The 25689-nt window shown below is 50.5% G+C and overlaps 2 protein-coding genes across 5 annotated transcripts in view; one reads left to right on the top strand and one right to left on the bottom strand.

Annotated features, from left to right (window-relative positions):
• The window catches only part of SLC25A25 (solute carrier family 25 member 25), a 33233-nt gene extending 28874 nt beyond the window's left edge, over window positions 1-4359 (bottom strand). Inside the window, exon 1 of one of the 2 annotated variants that reach the window (XM_014736048.3) lies at window positions 3836-4359. In XM_014736048.3, the coding sequence (XP_014591534.2) occupies window positions 3836-4090 (255 nt within the window). In that variant the 5' untranslated portion in view covers window positions 4091-4359. The remainder of the gene's footprint in view (window positions 1-3835) is intronic. The other variant, XM_023628976.2, reaches the window with a different exon arrangement.
• Window positions 4360-4414: 55 nt separating this feature from the next.
• On the top strand, window positions 4415-24148 carry NAIF1 (nuclear apoptosis inducing factor 1). 3 transcript variants are annotated; one of them, XR_011432635.1, is made up of 3 exons: window positions 4514-5797; window positions 7522-8317; window positions 23880-24148. XR_011432635.1 is itself a non-coding variant. In XM_001501225.5 (2 exons), the coding sequence occupies exons 1-2, from the start codon at window positions 5287-5289 to the stop codon at window positions 7992-7994; spliced, it is 984 nt and encodes a 327-aa protein (XP_001501275.2). In that variant the 5' UTR covers window positions 4415-5286; the 3' UTR covers window positions 7995-9987. The 3 variants fall into 3 exon arrangements, 1 of the variants encoding a protein (XP_001501275.2); XR_011432634.1 differs by lacking the exon at window positions 23880-24148 and adding an exon at window positions 15937-16387 and having other exon boundaries at window positions 5047-5797; XM_001501225.5 differs by lacking the exon at window positions 23880-24148 and having other exon boundaries at window positions 4415-5797; window positions 7522-9987.
• Window positions 24149-25689: the final 1541 nt, after the last annotated feature.

Genomic DNA, 25689 nt, shown 5'->3' with positions numbered 1-25689 from the left:
TATAAGAAGAAATAGTTAAAAATGAAAAGTTTGCCCAGATTTCGTTTAATGAGACTAGTCCTCTGTAAGCACAGTTTTGTTTTCTGGATTTATCTCATGGCTGCACTCAGCTGGCCTAGAAATGAATACCAGCAAAATATTTGTTTCTCTCATTCCTCTGTGGTTTCTGAAGACTTCAACAATTCATGACTCTGAACATCAAAGGAATTCACCCAACGGAAGCTCCAGATCAGGCCCTCTCGAAAATATTATTCTTATTTATTACTTGGTCTTAGATCAGGGTACTTGACTTCACCTTTCCAAATACCAATTAATTCTTTTTTTAAAATCTTCTAGTTAATTTGATGATAATTACTTCGAGCCAGGAACCCATTTTGCAACAATATAACAAAATCAGTTTAATATATGAATTCAACCTAATCTGCAAATAGCATTTTTCTTTTTCTAATGGCTATTATATTATACCCAACGATGTCTACTCCTTTTCTATGAAAAAGGCTCTTTCTTCTGTACATTATCTTATCTAAGTCCAGCTATTTTGGTAAATACCTTCGCCACAATGGCCAAACATTTAAAGGTATAGAGTTCAACAGTACTGTTTGATTAAGCATAGCAATTTGACATTAGTGATCTTCCATTCAATTATTTCAAATCAACACATTGCCTCATGTACACTGCTCAGGTCAAGGAGAGAATTAGGACAGGACGGATTCTCATTCTTTGACAGGATAATCTGTGGATAATCTTGAGACCTATTTTAGGAATAACAGATGTGGTTTTAAATGGCTCTCATCTTTCTCAAGTTCTCCCAAAAGCCCAGGTGGGAAATGTCTTCATGTCCCCTCAGAAACAACTACTATAGTTAAAGACGAGTGGAATGGGAATCAGAAGATGGTTCCAGTTCCTTCTCTGGTCTAATTCCTCCGTGGTCAAATGAGTTTGGAGGTTGTTTACAGTCTTTTTGAACCTCTGTTCCTTGCTCTGTAAAATGGGGCGAAATCTCTGTCTCGCCTACTTCACAAAGTGAAGCTCAAACTAGATGGGGCGTACGCAAGTCTCTAAGCCAGCAAACTCAACCACGCCATCTTCTAGAATCTTCACCTTCATTAAACACCAGCCCCTTAGCAGAGCCCCACGAGCCTCAGGTAAAGGGACAACTGTTTACATGTAACACAGCTTGAGTTCTTCCTCTAATTGGCCCCCTGGGCTCTAACCTACGTTTTAAATCGGTTGTAAGACAAAGATTTTGTTTGGTCACATGAAAACGCCTTAAATAGGCAATGCTATAAATAGCTCCAGCTGAAGCCTCATCTCCCGAAGTCACTGCTGTTGCGGTCATCCTTCTTCTTTCTTTAAAAACCCTTCCCTTCTTTTGTCCCAGGACAGGCTTCTTGCTCATATGCCCTGTACAAAGAAAATTTCCCTGGCTGGCTGCCATCAGTTTCTCTGCCCACTTCCATTTTAAGTAATTGTTCCTCAACTGTCCCAATTTCTTCTGAAACCAAGGCAGATGCCGAAAATTGCTGGTTCATTTCTAAAAAAAATTTGACCCAAGCTGTTGTAAGCTAGCAAGAGGCTTTGTGGAGTCACATGCCCCGGGTTCATCCACTACCCATGGATAAGCACCCACAGCTGATTCCTGTACAAACCCCAGCATCTCAGATTGGTCCTGTGGGTCACATGAAGCAGCTGTCAAAGTTTGATGTTGTGTTTTTCAGTGCCTGCCCCCATGGGCATTTCATTTCAAACCAAACCAAAGGGCCCTCAAATCCTCCTCTGGGTTTGTTAATTCTGCAAAACAGCGGCACTACTTTTTCTGTGTGTAGCTAATACTGATACTATTTCAACAGGAAGTGGTATGGGGGCTCATGAGGCAGAGTGTCTTCCTGTCGCCCAGTTATTTACAAAAAGGCAGATTCTCTCTCTACTACTTAAACCATTCACCACAGGACTAACCTGTGCTCCTCTACAGGTAATAAAAAAAGAAAATGGATCATTCCCAGTCTCTCTCAAAGCTGTCTAATAATTTAACTTATTCAGCAGCTGAAAGAGTTGGAGAAATAATCAGAGTCCATACTAAATCCAAACACCAAAGAATACAAAAGAATTGTTCCACATCATAGGACTCAGATCAGCCAGAGAGTCAAAGATTTTAGAGCCAATGTGACTCCAAGAGGCTAGTCTCCTTTTGGTTAATAAAAAAAGGTTTTCTTTCAACACTGGAAAGAAAAACGATCACTTTCTCCTTACTTGCCCTTAGAAATTTACTGCCAAAACAATGAATTAGGATCACTATCAGATGCGCATGAATTGCAAAAACACTGTGACTCCAGTTGAGGCACAAAGCAAGGTGAAAATACCAAACACACTCCTGCAGCCAGATGCCCTTGACGCGCCTGGCAGTATACGCCAAGTGGGCAGGTTCATAAGAGCAGAGAGGCTCCCCGGGACCCACACCTCCCTGAACCCATAAGGCACAGACTCTCTAAGTTCAGTCGTCCTATCTTTCTGGTGACTTATTCATCAGAAATGTGTGGGAAAATATCCAGCTCACAACACCATTTTATATAAAATTCACTGAAATTTTTTTTTAAACTTGTCTCTAAACCTCTTGGATTTAACCCAGTGATTCTATCTTGTATAGTATTACCCTTGGTCTTCCTAGGTTGATCCTAAGTAGGTTAATTACCTTGGATGTTGGTCCAAGATATCTTGGACATGAGTTAAAAACACGTGATGTACACCTACTCGACCAACAAATTGGTTTAATTCGCTGGTGTCTTACCAGATTTTTTTCATGCTTGGCTATAAGAGATTCTCTAATTGTGGTAGGAACCAATGGACCAAAGGAACTAACTTAGAAGAGAGGGTAAAGTACTTAGGAGTCCTACTCCAGGTTGTAAACCAGGCTAAGACACAATAAATGACATACTTGGGAAGGGGTAGGTACGGATACAAAGTGAGGGGGGAAACATACCATGAGAGACAGCAGGGGAAGAAACAGCCTCTGCTGGAGGTTCTTAGACAGAAAGGACAGCTCTCCTCTTTCTGGCAGATCCAGAGATGGCTATGCTCTGTTCTCCCTTCCCCCTTGGCTGAGAGCCCAGTCCAGGACCAGAGTAACAATATCCTCTCCTAGGTGTGCAACACTTTCACCTTTAGGAAGAATTTTCCCCCAGATTCTTTCACTCTAATCTGCAACCTTGCAAGTGATCACGATGCCATTTTCTGGATAAGCATGTCAACGGGGATGAGCTTAAGCCGTGAGAACTGTCAGTTCTCACCACCCACACCGACACGGATCTGCCTGAAACCCCAGTTCCCATTTTTTAACTCCCACATGCTTCTGAGAGGAACCAGATCAGGGCCCACGGCTGGCATGGAAACGAGAGGGGAAGGGAGGGGTGCCGCGGGAGGAGGATGGACGAACCCGTCAATGTAGGAGGGGAGGAGGGAGCATCAAGCTTAGCCTTAAGGTCAGGGGGTGAGGAAAGGCGGACTCCTGAGACCTGGCCCCTACTTCGGGGCAAGCCTGAGCAGGAAGGGGCTTTTCGCCCATCAGAAAGCCCAGAGGGTGGCCACGAAGAGCCTTTCCTCCGGCTCAAGCGCCCACAGACTCCAGAAGGAGCCCCCACTCCCACCCCGGCACAAATGGGGTGTCCACCTGTCACTCAGGGGGTTCCACTCAGCCCAAGAAGCCATCCGCCAGGCCTGCCAAGCTCCAAGGGGCTGCCCAAGAGGCCGGGCCGTTCAGACCTGTCGCCCGGACCTCCCGGAGGTGCTGGGGCGCCACGGGGCCCCCTCCCGTCCCGCGCGGACGGTGCGCGTCGCCTACCCGGAGCTCGCCCTCGGTGCGATGCAGTCCCAGGCGCCGCAGCCCCACGGCCAGGTCGTTGACACACAGGCCGCCGTCGCGGTTGACGTCGAGGGTCTGGAAGAGGCTCCACAGGCGCAGCCGGTGGTCCGGACCCCCGCAGACGGCGCCGCCGCACGGGTCCACGGACGCCTGAGACGAGGCGGACGACGAGGCGGCGGCGGCGGCGTCCGGGGGAGGGGAAGCCACGCAGCGGCACAACACACTGCTCACCATCGGGCGCGAAGCAGGGGCGCCGGCGCGGGCGGCGGGCCGGCGGGGAGAGCGCGGAGACACGCCGGCGTCCTCAGACAGCGAGCGCGGGCTCCGAGGCGCCGGCAAGCTGGCAGGAGGGGCCGCTTCCGGGAGCCCCGCCCCGCCGCGCGCCGCCTCGCTGGCCACGCCTCCAGGCGCGCCACCAGCCAGTTACAGGCCCGGACGGCGACCCGGGAGGGGCGGGGCCTCCCCGAGGACTGCCCACACCGCTCGGGACTACCCGAATCAATGGAGAGGGCGGGGCGATCCCGGCTCAACCTGGGGCCGATTCAAACTGAGGGAGGCGGGGATTGGCTGAGCCGGGCCGGAGAGAGGAAATCACGCCGCGATAGGCAGAAGTCATGTGATTGGCAAGCGGAAGACCCCGTGTCCGGTTTCCATTGAGAAACGCGGTTTAGACTACGGAATCCTAAGGATGGCAGGAGCGGTCGCCTACGGAGAGATCGAAGTCTCCGGTGGGAAATAGGATTTGTGTGAGGACTAATTGTGAGCTGCGGTTGAAAGGCAGAGTTTGCGCCAGTGGGTGGAATTAAAAATTGGTCCACGGCTCAAGGCCGAAAGCACTAGGTATCCTCAGGGGGCCGGGTTTTGGTAATCTTAACTCCCTAGACCGCCAATAAAATAGCTGAATTTAACGGCGTAATAGTCGTAATACTGATGATTGAAAGAACGATTTTCCAATGAAAGTGAATCAAGGTTAGGTGGGCGGAGCGTTCTCTAGTGACAGACACACCTTTAGACCAATGATCAAGCCAATTCCAGCAAGTAGGCGTGTTCTTTAGCTGAGCGACAGGTCAAAAGAACCAGTGATCGACGCGATATTTGAGCGGCGCCCAACTGGGAGGACGGGCTCCCCTAGAGAAGCACTGGGAGGCGGGAAGAAGGGAAGTGGGCGGATCTCCGCACACCCCGGCGGAAGAGGCAGATTCAGGAAGCCATTACGCAGCTGGCTGGCGGCGGCTGGGCCGGTCGGGACTGAGGCCTACGCACTTTGCGTAGCGAGGGGGGTTACCGAAGGTCTGGTGCTTGGCCTTGGGCAAGCCCGGCCTATCCCCTGTAAGGGGGTGGGTGAGGGGTGACGCTGAAGAAGAAGAGAAGGGGAATTGGGGCGGTTGAGGGGATTATAATTTCTTTACAAGGAGGGGTTGGGAGAAGCCATGGCTGTCCCAGCCAAGAAGAGGAAGATGAACTTCTCTGAGCGAGAGGTGGAGATCATCGTGGAGGAGCTGGAACTGAAGAAGCACCTGCTGGTGAACCACTTCAACGCCGGGGTCCCTCTGGCTGCCAAGAGCGCCGCCTGGCACGGCATCCTGAGAAGGGTCAACGCTGTGGCCACCTGCCGCAGGGAGCTGCCTGAAGTCAAGAAGAAATGGTCTGACCTCAAGACCGAGGTCCGTCGAAAGGTTGCCCAGGTCCGGGCGGCCGTGGAGGGTGGCGAGGCCCCAGGGTCCACTGAGGAGGATGGAGCTGGTGGACCTGGGACAGGTGGTGGCAGTGGCGGCGGTGGCCCAGCTGTAGCCCCTGTACTGCTCACCCCCATGCAGCAGCGCATCTGCAACCTACTGGGCGAGGCCACCATCATCAGCCTGCCCAGTACCACAGAGATCCACCCTGTGGCCCTTGGACCCACGGCCACTGCAGCCGCAGCCACGGTCACCCTGACACAGAGTGAGTGACCTCTCCTGCCCAGTTCGGCGTGCATAAATGGGAAGGGCCAGCAGGAGCTGGGGCAGCTTGGGGAAGGTTGGCTGCCAAGGGTCAAAGGTCAGATGGGAGTCTTAGAAGACCATGAGGCCTTCCAAGAGCTCCCCAGACAGAAGTGATCTTGTTCTCTCTGGGACTTCCTCAGCACGCAGTCTAGACTTCTTGAGACTGGTTTGCTCTCTACTGAGATTTGCCCCCATTCATGTCCACGACTGAACTGTGTGGTCCTTGAAGACAGAGACCATGTCTGTATCCCCACAGGACTTATCACAGGGCCTGGCACATAGTAGGCAGTCAGGACATATTATTGAATGAATAGATACATGGGAAGAATAATGCCCAAGACATCAATTCTGGACAAAAGCATTCTGAGTTTTCAGTGCGGTGAACATCCGTCAGGCACTGCTCAGAAACCTTAGGGTTCCTGGTGTTAATCTACTTATTCATTCATTCCTCAAATATTATAGCACTTATTCTGTGCCAAACCCTGTGCTTGGCACTGGGATTACCAAGGTGTCTAAAATATAGGCCAGTTATATTCTGGGAGGACAGATAAGACGCATATGTGGATAACTGCACTGTCATTTGGGGAACCCTAAGGACTCAAGAGGAAGGGGCATCCTGGTGGGGGTGGGGACACACAGTTGATGTGGAGGGTGGAGAAGATTGACCTTTCCCGCACACGTGGAGGCCCCAACAGCCCACCTAGAATCCCTCCAAAGGTTCTTAGCTGGGAATAACAACAGAACTTGCTTTGGTTGGACTTTTAGTTCAGATAAGGGTTTGCACCAGTGACTGTTAACTGCCTCTCGTGACAGCCCATGAACAGTATCCGTCAGGGATTCTCCATGCAGCTTAGAGGAAATGGTTGTATGTGAGGGCCATCCCCCCACAGTGTCATATTTCTCAAGGATATTGAGGTGGGAAAGGAGATCAAACACTGGTCTATATCAGTTGCTGTTCTGGAAGAGGGAGGACCTTTAGGTATTCCACTGACCAAGGTGATCAAGGAGACAGGCATTTATTGGGCACTTTAGCTGCTACCACTCCCACCTCCTTTTCTGCTTGGCCATAAGTCACATGGAAGTCAAGAAAGCACTGAAGGAGGTAGAAACTAGTGTGGCTGCAAACAGCTTATGTAGAGTCCCAGCCAAGATGCCTGCTGTGTGCTTGCATGACAGGGAGCATGTGACCCTGCCTTTATTAGCCAGAAGCAGCACAGTGGGTGGTTATGAGCACGTTGGACTTTGGTCTTGGAGAGACCTGGGTTTGCTTCCTGGACCTGCTGAATAAGCTGTGTGACCTTAGGCAAGTCACTGCATGTTTCCGAGTCTGTTTCTGAGTCTCTGAAAGTGAACATGACAGTACTACTTCTTGGGGTCATTATGAGAATTTGTTGAGCTAATGAGTGCAGAGGTCTTAGCACAGTGGCTGGCACATCGTGAGTCTTTGCTAGTCTTCTTATTAGCATCTTTGCTTTTGCCAGATCCAGGCTGGCCCTTTGGTTACCAAAAAGATTAAGATTCTAAACCCCTTAGAGTCTAGATTTATACATGAATAGCTATAAAGCCAGAGGAGGCCTGCATTCCCCAGAATAGGGCTTAATGGCCTTCTCCCCACCCCACGTGGCCAGCTTCACTCTTTCTAGAAAGTGACCTGCTGCTGCCTTTGCTCTTTCTTCCCCACAGTCCCCACAGACACCACCTATCACACTCTGGAGGAGGGAGTGGTAGAGTACTGCACAGCCGAGGCCCCCCCGCCCCTGCCAGCCGAGGCCCCGGTGGAGATGATGGCCCAGCACGCTGACACCTCCGTCAAGCCGCAGGCACTTAAGAGCCGCATCGCCCTCAACTCGGCCAAGCTGATCCAGGAGCAGCGGGTCACCAATCTGCACGTGAAGGAGATCGCCCAGCACCTGGAGCAGCAGAACGACCTGCTGCAGATGATCCGCCGCTCCCAGGAAGTGCAGGCCTGCGCCCAGGAGCGCCAGGCTCAGGCCATGGAGGGCACCCAGGCGGCCCTGAGTGTCCTCATCCAGGTCCTCCGGCCCATGATCAAAGATTTCCGCCGCTACCTGCAGAGCAACACACCTAATCCCGCCCCTACCTCTGACCCTGGACAGGTGGCCCAGAATGGGCAGCCCGACAGCATCATCCAGTGAGGCTGGGGTTCGGACCAGCCTTCTGTTGTGATTGGATGACACCGTGGTGGTCTTGCAAATGGGTTCTATGATTGGCCTTAGGCGAGGGCCAGTCATGTGGACAGCTCCCTCTTTGACAGACATTTAAGGGTCCACTGTTTCTGAGAAATGAAGGAGACTGGGAAGAACTTGTTGGGCTCCTAGGACCCAAACGCTCTTACCCTGACCCCTTGAGCTGCCTTGCTAAGAACCCGAAGATTGGGTGAGCGTCAGGCGCTGGTGATGGACACGTGTTGTCATGAGCCAGGGCTTGTGATGTGACCCACGCTCCATTGAGGACTACGGTAAGGAAGGCTCTTTCTGGGGGCTGTCTCACAGCGGGGGGGCATGCTGCAGTGCCCCCGTGGCGGTCCCGTCCATTTGACCAAGGTAATGTCAGTGGTGCTGGCAGCAGCACGGTAATACCTTCTTCCTCCCTTGGGAGGCAGAGTGACTAGGCCTGAGGAGGAACCCTGCCCTCTTCTCCTTCTCACTGTGCTTCGGTTCTCAGGGGACTTCATGCCGAGCTCTCTCCCCACCCGACCCCAGGCACAGCAGGGGCCCTTGTTAGTGCCCTGGGCTGCCCCTGCAATACACCCGGGATGCGGCCCGCCAGGCTCAGGAATGCTGTGTGTGGTGAGGACAGCTCGGCCACCATCTGGTCTTCCACTGCGTCCCTGGGCAGCCTTTTGGTGGTTTGTCCCTACAGCTTTTGACTCAGGTCAAGCATCAGGCTTTGGGTGCTGTAAATTTTGAGAAAGCAAACCAGTGTGGAGAATTGTTGCCGCACTGCGGTGGGTTGGGGGTGACCTGCGGGCTTCGTCCAGAAGGCTCCAAGCCAGTTGTATTTATTCTGTACACGAACTTCTCCTGGGAAGGCCTCCAGGGGCAACGAGGGCAGCTCTGGCCACACCCTTCCTCCTTTCCTCTCTGCTGACTTTGCATATCCAAAACCCAGTGCAAAAACCCCTGTTCAACATCACACCCTGGACTCCCTTCACACGTCATTCAGCGCCTCGTGTTTTCAAGAGACCCCCACTAACTGGCTGGGTGAATCTGAAGCCCTCATTGGCCCTGAATGTCTGAGGTGGAGTGTTGAAGCTGACCTAAGAAGCAGGACCTTGGACTTCTGAGCTTGGGGAAAAGCACACAGACCTTGGAGTGCTGAAGGAGTGGTGTTCCCTGTTCCCTCTTGACTCTCTCTCCCCGTTTGTAGGGCGCTTACCCAGATGGCATGTGTCTGTTTCATTTTCAGAATTGCCGCCAATTACCAAGACCCTTGCATCTTCCCAGATCATTTCCCATGTTAGCCATTTGCTGCCAGTGCCTTGGACCCACGTGACCAATGGTTACAGCTCAAGGCTCTGGATCTCAGCTAAACATGAAGGTGCTGCCCTTCTGGGCACATACGTTTAGAATTGCTCAGCCTCACCGTTACAATCATGGGAAGATGCCCCCAAAGATGGTTGGGAGGTGACTGCCGAATCACCAACCTCTCTGTCGAAGTCACATGCGGTGCCAGCTATGGAGGAATCAAGCTGGTGAGGGAGTTGGGTGGCGGAAGGAAGCCCCTTCTTAGCGTGTCTGGACAGCAGCAGGCCCTGGCAGCCTGGGCCCCCTCCTTCCATGGAGCCTCATGGCTCCAGCAGGGTTGCTGTGGGGACTTCCTGAGGATTTGTGACTTGGTTTGGTCTTTCTCTGGGGTTGTCAGTCTGAGCCAATATTGTGTCTGTTCCCATGGGGTATAAAGAGGATGCCTGGATCACTTAAACTGATTCTTTCCAGGTCATAATTTTAAATTAAAGAAATATCACTTTTTTATACACACGTCTGTGTCTTTATTGGTTCTATCTAGAAGAGATCTGGGTTGGCAGAGAGCAGGGGCTGGCACGCTATGGCCCCCAGGTCAAGTCTGGCGTACCACTTGTCTTTGTAAATAAAGTTTTATTGGAACACGGGCACACCCCTTCATTTACTTAATGTCTGTGGCTGTTTTGTTGCTACAACAGAAGAGTTGAGTAGGAGTGACAGAGACATTTGGCCCACAAAGCCAGACGTATTTGCTTTCTGGCCCTTTACAGAAAAAGCCTGCCTATCCCTGGTTTAGGGCAGTGTTTCAGACTCAGAATTCCCTGGGGTGTTTGTTAAGTATACCCAATCCGTGGCCTCACCCCACACCTAGAAGAGACTCTGGGAGGGAGAGCTCTAAGAATATGCATTGTAAACAAGCTCTCTGGATCATTCTGGTATTTCTTGAAGGTTAAGAACTTTGGCTTGGATACTGGAAGCCTTGAACTCAGCTGAATCAGGATCAAGCCGCGGGCAGGGCTGGTTCTTAGGGGTTTCTGCTGAACGGTTGAGAAGCCCTGCCAAGCAGAGATTCTCATTTAAGATTGGCCTTCTTTCTGGGCGGATCCCAGCCTTCCTGGACATGGTTATCACTCTCCAGTATTTAGTATTAATAAAAACTGACAGTTACTGAGCTCCTGCTCTGTCCAGGCCTTATAAGCATTACCTCACTGACTCCTTGCAACAGCCCCATGAAGTAGGTACTAACATTGTTCTCAGTTTGCAGATGAAGACACTGAGGATCAGAGAGGTTAAACAGTTTGCCTAAAGTCACACAGCTACCTTATTCCCTGGGGCGGCCCATGCTCTTAACTGCTGTTCTTCACTCTTAACTCCTCTGACCTTGCTGCCAGTGAGATGTGAATTCACCTCGAGATAATTTGAGCCTGACCTTGAGGAGTTTCTAGGTCAAAAGTGGAGGCCTAGGAGGCAGCTTGTATTATTCTCGTGGAGGCCTGGGAGGCGGCTTTAGTTATCGTTCTTCTCAGCATTTGAAAGGGAACACTGTGGCTCTCCTACTCTCTCCAGGCTCTGGACTTACTCATAGTGAGAGGGAAAAGGGTGGTTTAACGGAATTAAACCCACTGCACCTGGTGGTGCCGGTGGAGAGCTGTCACATAGATTGGGGTGATTTTTTGGAGTCCTTCCTGAAATGTGGAGTTTTATGTAAAGGAAATCCTCCAAGCCACTGAAGCTCACTACAAGCAACGAAACCTTTTACATTTTAAGCCATTTTGGTGGAAGTCTTTGATGAAGGTGTACTTTGTGGACTGCATTTTACCAGCTGTTTCTTATTCAATAGAGATTTCACAACAGGTCCAAGAGGCTGTGCTCCTCGTGGAAGGGCCCAGGCTCCTCAAGGTTGGGGCTTGAGGTCAGCTCCACCACTTGGTCACTGGTCCTTAACTTCTCTGGGCCTTAGTTTTCTCAATTCTAAAATGGGGATGATGAATAATAGTCCCTACTTGACAGGGGTGTTATGAACTGTCATTTGATGGAAATAGCTACCATTTATTGAGGACTCGCTGTGGCCAGACACTGTTGGAAGCACTGTATATTAACTCATTTCATGAGCTCATGTACATACAACTCTTAGCGTGTGCCCAGGACATAGCATGTGCTCAACAAATACTGGCTGCTGTCATCATCATTACAGCCTCTGTTCCTCCAAAGGGGTGACTCGTGAGTCTTGTCTTGAGATCACAATGGGAGCTTTGTCAAAGTGGTTTGAGCCAGATTACCAAAGATGTGACCCTGGAACGAGAGGGTTGTGGGGCACAGGGGCAGAGTGTAGGAAGGATTCAAGGTGGACTGGGCCATGGGAACCAAGGTTCTTATCATACATGCTCTGAAAGAGGCGACTTGAGCAAGTTGTCACCAGCTGAGCTGCCACGTGTCACAATAATCCATTAAAACAACAAGCCAAGGGCCTGGCGCCGTGGCCAAGTGGTTAAGTTTGCACGCTCTGCTTCAGCGGCCCAGAGTTCCACTGGTTCGGATGCTGGGCATGGACATGGCATGGCTCATCAGGCCATGCTGAGGCAGCGTCCCACATAGGAGAGCCAGAAGGACCTACAACTAGAATATACAACTACGTACTGGGGCACTTTGGGGAGAAGAAGGGGAAAAAAAGGAAGATTGGCAACAGATGTTAGCTCAGGTGCCAATCTTAAAAAAAAAAAGACAACAAGCCAAAATGAGAGCAGCAGTCAAGGCTTTAATCACTTACTGAGATGGTATAAGCAAGAGGAAAAAGTGCCAGCTCCCCCAGGGTTCTGTTTTCCCCACAAGACAGTGCCAGCCCAGGGTTAGATGTACTGCAGGTGGGGAATCATCTCACTGCTGAGGGAACCCCGGCAAAAGGCTCCTGCTGTTTTACAGACTCTGTGTGCGTGTGTGCGTGTGTGCGTGTGTTGTGTGTGTGTGTGTGTGTGTGCGCGCGCGCGCGTTGGGGAGATGAGAAAGGAAGGGCTAAGAGTGGAAAAGGACTGAGAACTGAGTCAGAGTACTGGGTACTGAGTTTCCCCACTCCTCTTGATCCAAAAGGAGGCCTTGGCAAAGGCACCTGGGGATGGATTTGGTTGACAGACCCCAATAAAGAGGCCTCCAAATGGAGGCATCTGGGCTCTGGCCAGCCTGGGGGGCCTGCCTCCTTGACTGCAACTCCCGTCAGAGACTACAGTGCACTGGCTGTGCCCCGGATCTGGTTGGGGTGGGGAGGCAGCACCTCCCGGTGGGGTCTGCCATGTAAAGCCTTTGTAATGGCCAATGGCCAGGCCTGAAAGATCACACATGGGTTTGTGGCCAGGAGCTGGGCTCCTCGCAAGGAAGTGCCAGGTCTTTGCAGTCAGCTTGCTTCTTATGCACTGGCTGTGTGCCCTGGCATGGGGTCATTTAATTTCTCCAAGCCTTGGCCACCTCATCTAGAAATCCTTCTCTAACGAGGTTGATGCAAAGTTACCAAGTTAATGCTTAGGGGACACCTAGGGCAGTGTCCTCAACAAGACACGTAAGAGCTGCCCAATAATAGGAGCTGCTTGTTTCAGTGAGCTATGGCTGTGTAACAAACCACCCCCAAACCCAGCAGCTCCTAACAGCAATCATTTATTGCTCCTGATTTTGCAGTATGAGCAGGGCTCAGAGGGAATGGCTTATCTCTATTTCTCCTTGTCAGCTGGGGCAGCTCTCCTGGGCCAGGGGGATCCACTTCCAACATGGCTCGCTCGCGTATCTTGCAAGCTGACACTGGATCTGGGCTGGGGACTCTGCTGGGACTGTCATCTGGGGCTGGGAGTTGGGGTGGGCCCCTCAGTTCTCCTCTTCATGGGCCTCTCCATGCAGCTGCTTGGGCTCCCTCACAGCCTGGAGGCTGAGCTTCCAAGAATGAGGAAGTAGAAACTGCCAGTCCTCTTAAAGGTTAGGCTTAGATCCAGCACTGCATCACGTTGTCATATTCTCTTGGTCATGAAATGCGGGGCCAGCCTAGATTCAAGGGCATGGAGGAGTAGATCCCACCCCTTGATGGAGGCGTGCTCATGCACACAGGGAGAGGGGGAACTGATGGTGGCCATCTTCGGAAAGAAGATAACATACTGCTTTTATTATAAATTGGAGCCATGACTCCAGACCCTCAAAAGACAGCCTCTCTGCCATGTTCCTGGCAGAATTGAGGACTTCCTTCTGTCCCCCAATCGGGAGGCAAGGGAGCTCCCCAAATGTTGAAAGAGAAACTATTGAAGCTACCTCCCATTTCCTATAGCTTTGAGTCAAGAGATGAGAATGAGAAAAACCTTGGCTGGACCAGGGCCACTTTGACTTCTTTTACTCTGGAAATCTTTGCACATTAGAAAGGGGCCCCGGGCCTGTGAGGGGCCTTTCTGTGCAGACCCACTTGGAAACCTCCCTGAAAAGACTTCCTGACCCCTGAGAAGTTCTAGACAATTGGTTGGGGCCGTAGACGGTGGCAAGGTGGTTGCAGAGAGGAATAGGCAGGGACAAACCCACTCATTTTTTTTTTCTTTTTAATTGCCAATCTTCTTCCTCCCCCTGCCCTCCGCTTTTTCTCCCCAAATCCCCCAATACATAGTTCTATATTTTTAGTTGTGGGTCCTTCTAGCTGTGGCACGTGGGACGCCGCCTCAGTGTGGCCTAACGAGTGGTGTCCTGTCCATGCCCAGGATCCAAACCGGCCAAACCCTGGGCCGCTGAAGCGGAGAGCACAAACTTAACCACTCGGCCACAGGGCCGGCCCCAAACCCAGTCTTTTGGTTAGAACTAATGAGCTAAACTTGGTATAGATATTTGCATAGGGGAATGTGGTTCTCAAAATGGCCTGTCCAGTGACAGAGGCGTAGAAGCTATTCTGGAATGTGCTGGTTCTCTGCCAACTCAGGGCCACCACCTTCCCTGTCCCACCTCTTCCCTGGCCTGCTCCTGGGAAGTGCTCAGGCTTCTGCTTGGATGTCACTTCTGCAGAAGGCCCTTTCCCATCACTCCACCAGCCCAGGACGGCTCCTCCGTGCTGTGCACACCCATAGCTCCCCGCACATCGTCTCCCTAACTCTCATCCCACGTGGACTTACTTGTTTTCCCACTGATCCCCTCCCTGGGAGCCCTTTGGCTTCAATGATCTTGTTCTCAGCTATAGCCCAGCTCTGTGAATGGCACCTCCATTCCCCCGTCACCCAAGCTGGAAGGCCAAGTGACATCCTTGATTCCTGCCACTCACCTGTCACATCCACTAGTTGTTAAGACTCTCCCGGGCCAGCCCGGTGGCGCAATGGTTAAGTGCGCACGTTCCGCTTTGGCAGTCCGGGGTTCGTTGGTTCGGATCCCAGGTGTGGACATGGCACTGCTTGGCAAGCCATGCTGTGGTAGGCGTCCCACATATCAAGTAGAAGAAGATGGGCACGGATGTTAGCTCAGGGCCAGTCTTCCTCAGCAAAAAGAGGACTGGCAGCAGATGTTGGCTCAGAGCTAATCTTCCTAAAAAAAAAAAAAAAGACTCTCCCGATACCCCTCAAATCCACCCATGCTCTCCTTCTTCTAGTCCAATCCCACCTTCTCTCTCACCTGGGTTAGCCACAGCAGTCCCTGAGTGACCTGCGAGGAGGGTCTTCAGAAGCAAACCTGACCAGGCTGCTCCCTGTTCCTTCCCTTCAATGACATCCCTTACCTCTCAGGGTGAAGTACAAGCTCCTGAACGTGACCTACAGAGGACTTTCACGGCCCACTGCTGCTTCCCACCTTGTCCTCCATTCCAGCCACACTCAAAGTTTACTTCCTTGTCAATTACATCTCAATAAAACTGAAAACAAAAAAGTTTACCTCCTTAAACATGCCAGGCTCTGTATACCCTCCAAACTTTTGCCTTTGCTGTTCCTCTTGCTCAGAACAACTTTCTTCCTTATCACTTTCCTAACTCTTTCCTAACTCCTCTTCATCCTTCTTGTCCAGCTTGGGTGTCACTTCCTCCAGGGAGCCTTCCTGGATCACACCATGTGTTTCCTCTCTCACTTTTACACTGTACTGTAATTGCACATTTAATTGTCTGAGTCCTGCTAAAGGAGGGTTTCTCAGCCTCAAAACAATTATCGTTTCGGCCTGGATCATTCCTTGTTGTGGGGGGCTGTCCTATACACTGTAGGCTGTTTAGCGGCATCCTGACCTCTACACAGTAGATGCCGGTAGCACCTCCCCCTCCAGCGTGATGATCAGAAATGTATCCAGACATTGCCAAATGTCCCCCATGGGCAGAATCGCCCCCAGTTAAGGACAACTGTCCTACAGCAACAATATTTGTTGTTACTGAGCCAGGTTCGTTTTGTCCACCACATGATCATGCCAATCACTGAGATGACAAGTTTGTAAGGAGAAAGTGTTTAATCGCAAGGCAGCCAAGCGAGGAGAAGAGAGAACCAATCTCAAATCTGTCTCCCCGAAAAATGGGAATTAGGGATGTTTATGGGATAAAGGGGTGGGGAGGTCTGAAGTGGGAATAGGTGATTGGAGGTAAGGAGAAGTGAGGTAATTGACCATCTGCACAAGCGTAGTAAAGCTTCCTGGCTCTTCCTAGGGCACATGTTCACAAAATGGCGGCCTTACCATGATCTGAGGGTGGAGTTTTCAGCTCCTTGATGTCAAAGAGTCACCCATTGGTCATCTGCGCAGCCCCAGTTGATGAGTCGGTGGTCTTAACCAGCCGGAACTGGACAAGGAGTCAACTCTCAGTTCCTGAAAAAGTCAAGCACCCGGACCATGGTGATCCAGGCGTCAGAGATGTCATCTACAGGGTGGGTTTTAAGAATGCATTATCGGGCCAGCCTGGTGGTGCAGCGGTTAAGTTTGCACTTTCCGCTTCGGTGGCCTGGGGTTTGTGGGTTCAGATCCTGGGCACGGACATGGCACTGCTCATCAAACCATGCTGAGGCGGCGTCCCACATGCCACAACTAGAAGGGCCCACAACTAGGAATATACAACTATGTACCAGGGGCTTTGGGGAGGAAAAGGAATAAAATAAAATCTTAAAAAAAAAAAAAGAATGCATTATCTAACTTCTTTTGCAAACAGACAACTGAGTATAGTTAAAGCAAGTTGGCCCCCAGTTTCACTCTTATTCATAATTACTTTTCAAGTGCATAGCGCAGTCCCCGAACAGACATTGAATACACTTTTTATTGCAGTGTTGATTGAGTTGAGCGCCCGCAGCATCCCTGTGAGATGTTTTGCATTTCCCCCATTTGATAGATGAAGACACTAAAGCCAAGACTCACCTGATGGCAGGGCATTGTAAGTGGCAGACCTGGGAGTCTCCCCTAGGCGTGCCTGGCTACGCAGCCTGCTCTTTGTGAGTCAACGTCTCGTGAAAGTAGGAGCATGAATCAGCCTTCTGGAGCTGCAGCTTGGACCCTGGACCTGTGACAGGTGCATCAGGAGCCCCACCCTGAGTGGCCCTGCCCCACCTGAGTTCTGTGACCTTGGACAGGGCACATCTCCCCCGCCGGGCTGTGAGGTTTGCCCTCCTGTGCAGCCTCTGCTTCTAAGGGCTGATGAGAGAATGAAATGAGAAAAGTGAAGTAGATGAGTGACGTGAGGGCCCGTGCACAGATGACAAGGAGCCCCGGAGCGCCTCACAGGGCCCGGCCTGTAGAAGGTAACGGAGATGAAGAAATGAAGGGGCAGGAGGGCGCCCGCCTGAGGACCCCTCACTGCATGTTCTCCAAGGATTCTGCCAATCCCGAGGTGACAAACTCAAATGCCTACAGCTGCTCAGACTGAGTCCCTTGACTCAGATAACAAGTCCTCTGCTTGCATCTGTACAAAGTTGGCTCGATAGAGGCTGAACTTGCTTGGCTTCAGGCAATCCTGACAGTCAGGAATGTGGGTCCATCCTGCCAGATAGTCCGTTTTTACAAAAGCAGCCGGAAATCTAGGCTTTCATGTGAAATCTCCCAGTTTAAACATATTGACTATCAAATATTTGTAAACCCTGTGCAAGCCAAACAAAACACACCTGTGGACTGGACTCAATCCACGGAAGTCATTTTGTAAGCTCTGTACTTAACCCTTTGAGAGCCAGTTTGTATACCTTGGGAGCAGCCAGAGGAAGGCAGCTGGAGGCAGAGGCTGGTAGGCAGGAGGCCTGGGTGCCGGATCCCTCTTTCTCTTGCACCCTAGTCTCCCCATCCACCTGATGGGGGTGGGCCAATCTAGTTGGAATGGTCCCTAGTAAGGACACCCCTCCTGGACGCCCCTCCTTTGCCCAGGCTGGGCCTGACTCCCTGGAAGTACCTGGGCTGGGCTCTTTGCTTTGCTTGAAACTGAGTCAGTCTCATTTCACACACGGCAATGATACTCACATGCCACCTGCCTATCAGGATGTTTCCAAATGGGGCTGGCCACCGCAGGGGACCCCTCCAAGGCTGATGCTGGCAGAAGCACTATTTCCAGACAGGCCTCCAACAGGGTCTTGTCCAGATGGGAGGTTGGACCAAAAGGCTTCCATGATCTCTTCTGGCTGTTTATAGTGTCTGCTCAGCACCCAGGGCTCCTCCTGGCAGTGGCATTCTGATTTTGTTTTGAGGACCCACCCCTCCTCCACTCAGTCCACTCAGTTTGAGGGAGGGATCCCAATTCTGGCCTCAGTGGTAAGGATGTGGCCCAGGACTGGTCCATGAGAGGAATGAATCCCTCTGTCCACAGTGATTGGTTAAGGGTGAGCACATGACCCAATCGGACCAATGAGAATCTGCCCTGGGACTTTTGCTCTTTCCATTGAAGTTTCCAAGCTGGTGGGATGAAAACCTGAGGCTCTTGGGAGGTGACCCAGTGGAGAAAGTCCACCTAATAATGAAGCCAACCCAGGAAAGGCTAAGCAGAGGATCGAGAGAGATTTCAACTGGGGTTGGAGAACCTGAATCCAGCAGTTCCTGAAGCTAGCTCTACCCTCCTGGATTTACCACTTACAGCACCTACAAATCTCCAGTTTTACTTATGTCATTTTGAGAAGATGTTTGTCACGAGCAGCTGAAAGAGTCCTAATCCTTTTTTCCACCCTGAAGTTCTGCAATTCAGATTCCAGATCAAAATATCTTCAGAGTGTTTGCCTAGACTAGCTGCTTCTCAAGTTATAACCTGAAGAGCATTAACTTTAGGATCATCTGGGTTGTTAATGCACATTTCTGAGTCCCACCTCAGACCAACTGAAGCAGATACTGGTGAGGTTGGGGAGGGAGGGTGGGTGCGGATTTTTAACAAGCTCTCATGTGACTCTGACTGAATCTCAAGTTTGAGAACGCTGGCCGACCTCTGCCCCTTGTCCTTCCGCTCTCCTGCCTGCATGTTTGAACCATGTGATTCCGCCCGCTGGCCACAGCTGATAGGACAGCAGACGATGCCTGGTCCAAACTGGGCCAATTGGTTTTCTTTCCCCCAAATTTGGAATTGGGATGCAGAGACCCGCTCAGTCTTTGCAGCTGTTGGAACCTTCTTCCACTTTACACACCAAGAAGTAGAAAAGGTTGCTCAGAAGGGGGAGAGGAGAGAGGAAGCATGCGAGGAGAGGCAGGGTGGAGAGAGTCAGACGGTGGTGCAGGGGTTAAATTCACACGTTCCACCTCATAGTTTACTGGTTTGGATCCCCGGTGCCCAGGTATGCACCGCTTATCAAGCCATGCTGGGGGAGGTGTCCCCCATGTAAAGTAGAGGAAGATGGGCACGGATGTTAGCTCAGGGCCAGTCTTCCTCAGCAAAAAGAGGAGGATTGGCAGTAGTTAGCTCAGGGCAATCTTCCTCAAAAAAAAAAAAAAAAGAAACTGCCAAACTGTTTTTCAAAGTGGTTACACCATTTCACATTCCCACCAACAGTGTATGAGGATTCTGGTGGCTCCACATTCTTGCCAACCTTTGGTGGGGTTTTAATTTTAACCATTCTAGTAGGTGTGAAGTGGTATTTCATTTGGGTTTATTTATTTATTTTTGGTGAGGAAGATGTAGTCTGAGCTAACATCTGTGCCAGTCTTCCTCTATTTTACACGTGAGTTGCCGCCTCAACATGGCTGACTGGTGGTGTAGGGCCACGCCCAGGATCCAAACCCCTGAACATGTGCTGCTGAAGCAGAAGTGGAATGTGCTGAACTTAACCAGTACGCCACAGGGCTGGCTCTTCATTTGGTTTTAATTTACAGTTCCCTAATGCTAATGGTGTGGTTATTTGCCATCTGTAGATCCTCTTTGATAAGGTGTCTGTTCTATTTATTGTTTTTATTTTTCATTTTTTTGAGGAAGATTAGCTCTAACATCTGCTGCCAATTCTCCTCTTTTTGCTGAGGAAGATTGGCCCTGAGCTAACATCTATGCCCATCTTCCTCTATTTTATATATGGGACGCCTGCCATAGCATGGCTTGACAAGCAGTGTGTAGGTCTTGTGCCCTGGATTCGAACTGGCAAACCCGGGGCCGCTGAAGCTGAACGTGCGAACTTAACCACTGTGCCACCAGGCTGGCCCCTGTCTATTCTATTTAAATTGTCTTTTTATTGATATGTGTTTAGAGTTCTTTATATATCTGGATACAAGTCCTTTGCCAGCTATATTTTTGCAAATATTTTCTCCCAGTCCGTGCATGCCTTTCCATTTTTATAACAAACGACATAGATTATTTTGATACACATTGAATGTGAGAACCTCTCTTCGATGACAAACTGTGCAGATTCAAACAGCAGCAAGAGGTGCTGGCCCATCCAACTGGCAAAATAGCAAAGAAGGCCCTCAGGCGTTATTGATGATGGAGATCTGTTCGAAGGAGTGGAAATTTGTCCGAAACCCTAGGACTGTTTGCTGATAGTTCATCAAAATCTGTAAATATGGGTTCCTTTGACTCAGCAAGTTCAGTTCTGGAAATTTTTCCTGAAAAAATAACCAAGAGCAGTAAGGTGTCTGTCCCAGGAGCTTTGGTCCTGGGGTTGTGCTGACAGGAGGGGGCTGCTGACATGCCTGGCTGGCCGACCCCAGATCTTGGTCCTGTGTCCCTATGTGCTCAGAGCCCTTTTGTCGTCAACCTGGGTGGAAGGCTCAGAAGGACTGGGAGGTCAGTGGGGCTGGAATTTGACCCGTCCCCGGCAGGGTGGCCAAAGAAAAGTGCAAGGCAGGTCTCACCCGATTGCATCAGGAATCTGGGTCCGATCTAAGCCTGGCCTGGCCTTGGAAGGCTCCAGGATTCAGGTTCTAACCAGCCACAACCAGTGCAAACTGGGAAATGGAGACACTTGGCTGACCTAGTTACCTGGGACCTAAGAAGGGACAGCCCTTTCCTCTCTAAGCGCCAGTAGTTTCCCCCCGACTCAGGGAGGTGGGGCCTTGGCCAAGGCCAGGCCAGGACCGCTGGGGCTGTGTGTGAGGAGGGAGCTGGAAGCCTGGAGACCTAGGTTCTAGATCAGCCCCCATCTGTTGTGCCGCTTAGGGCCAGCCTGTTCCCCTTCCCGGGCCCCAGTCTCCTCAGTGGGACATGGGGGAGGCAGATCAGATAGGCAGTTCCCTCTGGCCTCTCCAGCGAGGACTGAAAGTAGCAGCCTGGAACCAGCCATACCTGAGTTCCATCTCTGTCTCCATCACTTTCTGTGACTTGGCATATTATTTAGCCTCTTTGTATCTCAGTTTCTATCTTAACTTAAAGCCCTGCAATGACTTCCAATTGTGCTTTGGAAAAAGGCCCTCATGACCTGCCCTTTCCCACCTCTCCAGTTCCAGTTCCTGCCACTCTTTCATTGTCACACTCCAGCCACTCTGGAGCCACTAAGCTCCTCCCCCTGCCCCAGGGCCTTTACAGATGCTCTTGCCTCTGTCTTGCCTTTCGTTAGCCTCTCTCCCTGGATAGCTCCTATTCTTTTTTTTTTTTTTTAAAGATTTTATTTTTCCTTTTTCTCCCCAAAGCCCCTCGGTACATAGTTATGTATTTTTAGTTGTGGGTCCTTCCAGTTGTGGCATGTGGGATGCTGCCTCAGCATGGCCTGATGAGCAGTGTCATGTTCGTGGCCAGGATCGGAACTCGTGAAACCCTGGGCCGCCGAAGCGGGGCACGTGAACTTAACCACTCGGCCACAGGGCCGGCCCCAATAGCTCGTATTCTTCATCAGAGCTCAGAAGCCACCTCCTCAGGGAAGCTCTCTCTGACCCCAGACACAATCACTCGTGCTGCTGACCCCTCTCACAGCACAACCACAGTCATTAAATGTGACTGTTTGTTTGATGTCTGTCTCCCAGTGGCACTGTGAGCTCTTTGAGAGCAGGGACTAGACAGCCTTGTTTGGGGCTGTGTCTCCTGCCCTTTGCACAGGCCTAGCATAGAGTAGGCACCCCAGTAATTTTGTTGAACAAGTAGTGCTAACACCATATTTCATCCATTCTGAGATGTGTTTCCAGGCCACATTTTAACATCTCTGAAGTCAGGATGCTTTTTTTTTTTTTTTTTGAGGAAGATTAGCCCTAAGATAATATCTGCTGCCAATCCTCCTCTTTTTGCTGAGGAAGACGGGCCCTGAGCTAACATCCATACCCATCTTCCTCTACTTTATATGTAGGACGCCTGCCACAGCATGGCCTGACAAGCGGTGCATAGGTCTGCACCTGGGATCCAAACCAGCGAACCCCAGGCCGCCAAAGCAGAATGCGTGAACTTTCTTTTTTTTTCCTTTTTCTCCCCAAAGCCCCCCGGTACACAGTTGTATATTCTTTGTTGTGGGTCCTTCTAGTTGTGGCATGTGGGACGCTGCCTCAGCGTGGTTTGATGAGCAGTGCCATGTCCGTGCCCAGGATTCGAACCAACGAAACACTGGGCCGCCTGCAGTGGAGCACGCGAACTTAACCACTCAGCACAGGGCCAGCCCCAAGAATGCGTGAACTTAATGGCTATGCCAACTGGCTGGCCCCAGGATGCATTTTTCAATTGCTGTGACAGAAGCCAGGTACCTGAGGGTTACTGTAAATAGTCAATAAGATTACCTTTTGACCTTGTTATGGAAAGAAGTTAATCTTGTCTGTTTGCTGTTCCGTTGTTTAACCTGAGGGGTAACTCAAGGGTCAGAAGGATTTATGAGCTTGCTTTACAGAGGAAAGAGAATGCCTTCAAGGATCACCAGATAACCAGCCCCCAGCTGCCATTGCTGCCCAGGAATGAGACTGCCCTGGGGCTCACCAGGAGTGAAAGAAACACTGACCACCCCTTTGTTTCTCTGAAACTCCTCCCACCAAGCTGCTTAGCTCTATAAAATCCCCTGCTTTCTTCTCTTGTTAAGACAGATTTGAGAGAACCTATCCTCCAGCCTTCTCTTTGTGGCCAATTCAAATAAACCTTTCTCCATCTCCAAGCACCACGTCTCAATGATTGCCTTACTGTGCATCAGGTGCATGAATTTGAGATTAAGAGGTTCAGTATCAATTTGTGAGCAGACAGCAACTGTGACATATTCTGGGATACCTGCCCCTATTCATCAAAACTTGCAGCTCGGAAGGACATCCCTGAGGCAAGAGTGGACTACTCAGAAGGAAAGCTGCATCATCCCTGCTCTTGATGACACAGGACAATATTTTCAGGAACAACACAGACTTCAATGACTCAATGACAAAGTGATGCAAGAAAAGTCAGACTCTGCACGTGCAAAAGTTTCAAGAATATCTTCACTAAATTATTTTGGTCACAGTTTCCTTTTTATGTATGGCCAATAGTGATGTATGATAAAGATTGTCTCAATTTAGAGAGCACCTTCAATAAGTATAAAATCAAATTTCTAAGTGCCCAGGAAGTGCTGTGTCATCTTTTACTTGGTAGTGCTTTTTTCTTTTCTAGTGGCACAAAAATGAATGATGTGTCTTTCAACTGAAGGCATCTTGGATTTGATTCGATGCTGTAAGAAGTTCCTGCCTGACCTGGGTGGCCGGGCTGCTGCAGCCAGTGCCCAGCGTAGGGCGCAGAGCTCTGAGCGGCCACAGGGGCGCTCTGTCCACGGGCGCCTTCCCAGCCGGGAGTTTCAGGAATCTGGGCTCGGAGGAGCTGGGCGGCGTGTCGTTGTCGTTGCGTCCTGTAGGTGGCGCCAGAAAACCACTCTCAGGTGCAGCCCTGGGCACAGCCCGGAGAGTTCCAGGCTGCAGGGTGGGGACGGGTGAGGCTGGAGGGCGGGCTCAGGGGTGTACTGTCCCAGGGAGAGGACGTGGCCAGTTTTACCAGCCCGTCTAGCCCAGAGGCAGCTCCGGGTGTGGAGAGAGCTTAGGAACAGAAGTTGAGGGCCCGGCCCTGCCCTGCCCGGGGAATCTGCGATTCTGGGCTCCCTTCCCTTTCTGGCCTGTCTCCCTCCTATGCTGTGAGCATGTGAGAGCCTGCCGCACCTGACCCCTGACTGTAAGGATCCGAGGTGGCTGACAGGCCTCCAGGAGCGCCCATCCGCTGGCTTACCGGCAGAGGATGGCCCTCTCCTTGTCTGACCTTGCCATCTCCCCTGAAGTCATGACGTTTCCCTTGCTCCCTAGATGAGGAAACTGAGGCCCAAGAAGATTAAAGGACTCTCCCAAGGCCACAGAACTGTGAGAGGTTGGAGCCAGGAGTGAAAGCCAGATCTGCCTGCTCCTTCTACCATGTCCGTCTGACCTCCCGTGATGGAAGGCGGTGCGAAGCAGGCTGGGAGAGAATTTCCCGCGGAAGAAAATGAGCTAAGAGCAGTTCCCTGGTGCGGTGATGGATTCATCACACGTGCCTAATTTGTCGCCTTGCTAAAACTACAATAAAGAGGTTTTTTTAAGCCATTGATTTCTTAGAAAAGACACCAAAGGCACAAACTATGAAAGAAAACCTCGATAAATTGTACCCTATTAGAATTTAAAACTTTTGCTCTTCAAAAGTCATTGTTAAGAAAATGAACAGGCAAGCCCCAGACTGGGAGAAAAATATTTGCAATACGTATCTCTGACAAAGGACTTGTATCCAGAATATGCAAACAATGTCTACAATTCGATAATAAGGCAAACAGCTCAATTTAAAAATGGGTAGGGGCCCTCCTGGTGGCATAGTGGTTAAGTTTGTGTGTTCTGCTTCAGCGGCCTGGGGTTCACAGGTTCGGATCCTGGGTGCGTACCTAGCGCTGCTCATCAAGCCACGCTGTGGCAGGTATCCCACATAAAATAGAGGAAGATTGGCACAGATGTTAGCTCAGTGACAACCTTCCTCTAGCAAAAAGAGGAAGATTGGCAATAGATGTTAGCTCAGGGCCAATGTTCCTCACCAAAACAAACAAACAAAAACCACGACATGGATGAATCTCAAAATAATGACGCTGAGTGAAAGAAGCCAAACGAAAAAGAGTTCATACTGTGTGATTCTATTTATATGAAACCCCAGAAAATGCAAACTAATCTATAGTGACAGAAAGTAGATCAGTGGTTGCCTAATGGGGTGGGGTGTCAGGGAGGGTGGGAAGGACAGGATGACAAAGGGGCGTGAGGAACCCATGGGGGTGATGGATCTAGTCACTATCTGGGTGATGTTTTCACGGATGTTCACAGACATCAAAACTCAGCAAATTGGACATTTTAAATATGTGCCGTTTACTGTTAATGAATTATATCTCAATACACCTGTAATAAAAAGTAGTTATTAACTTCAGGAGAAACAGTGAGGAAATAAGAAAGGAAATGCAATACTAGCCATGAGTGACATTTACATAAGAAAAATCTTATAAACACCAAAGAGTGATTTTTCAATTGAGGCATGAAGTATATTCAGCGTTGTTGCACAAAGAACTGTACAAAGCTGAGTGTGACTAGTGATTTCACCCCCAATTGCAACATTACTTCCATCGTGGATGACGGAGGAGAGGAAATAGGGGGGTGATGCAAGAGAGAAAATCCTCCTTTATCATAACAGGTGGTGGGTAGATAGTGTGGGGGGACAGTAGACAGGGTAGGTAGGAGATAAAGGCTAAAACGAGTGGATCAAAAGATAGCAGTATGTGCTTGTTACTTAGAAATATGAGATGTGCTAGGAAGACAACAGCTCAGAGTCAAAAGTAGTTGCTTCTGTGAAGGTGGCTTGGGGAGACCAGGGAGGGGCAGACAGGAAACCACGGTGTGTTGTTATCTTCCTTTCTTTTTTTTTTTTTTGAGGAAGATTAGCCCTGAGCTAACATCTGCCGCCAATCCTCCTCTTTTTGCTGAGGAAGACTGGCCCTGAGCTAACATCTGTGCCCATCTTCCTCTACTTTCTAGGTGGGATGCCTGCCACAGTGTGGCTTGCCAAGCAGTACGTAGGTCCACACCCGGGTTCCGAACTGGTGAATCCCGGGCC

Source organism: Equus caballus, chromosome 25, assembly GCF_041296265.1.
Source record: "Equus caballus isolate H_3958 breed thoroughbred chromosome 25, TB-T2T, whole genome shotgun sequence".
In the NCBI taxonomy this organism is placed as follows: Eukaryota; Metazoa; Chordata; class Mammalia; order Perissodactyla; family Equidae; genus Equus; species Equus caballus.
This window is presented reverse-complemented; position numbering and strand designations above follow the sequence as displayed.

Excerpts from the sequence above, each read along its gene's own strand:
- NAIF1 (XM_001501225.5), top strand. The coding sequence starts at position 5,287 with ATGGCTGTCCCAGCCAAGAAGAGGAAGATGAACTTCTCTGAGCGAGAG. Across the intron at positions 5,798-7,521 it reads CACGGTCACCCTGACACAGA|TCCCCACAGACACCACCTAT; the intron begins GTGAGTGACCTC and ends TCTTCCCCACAG.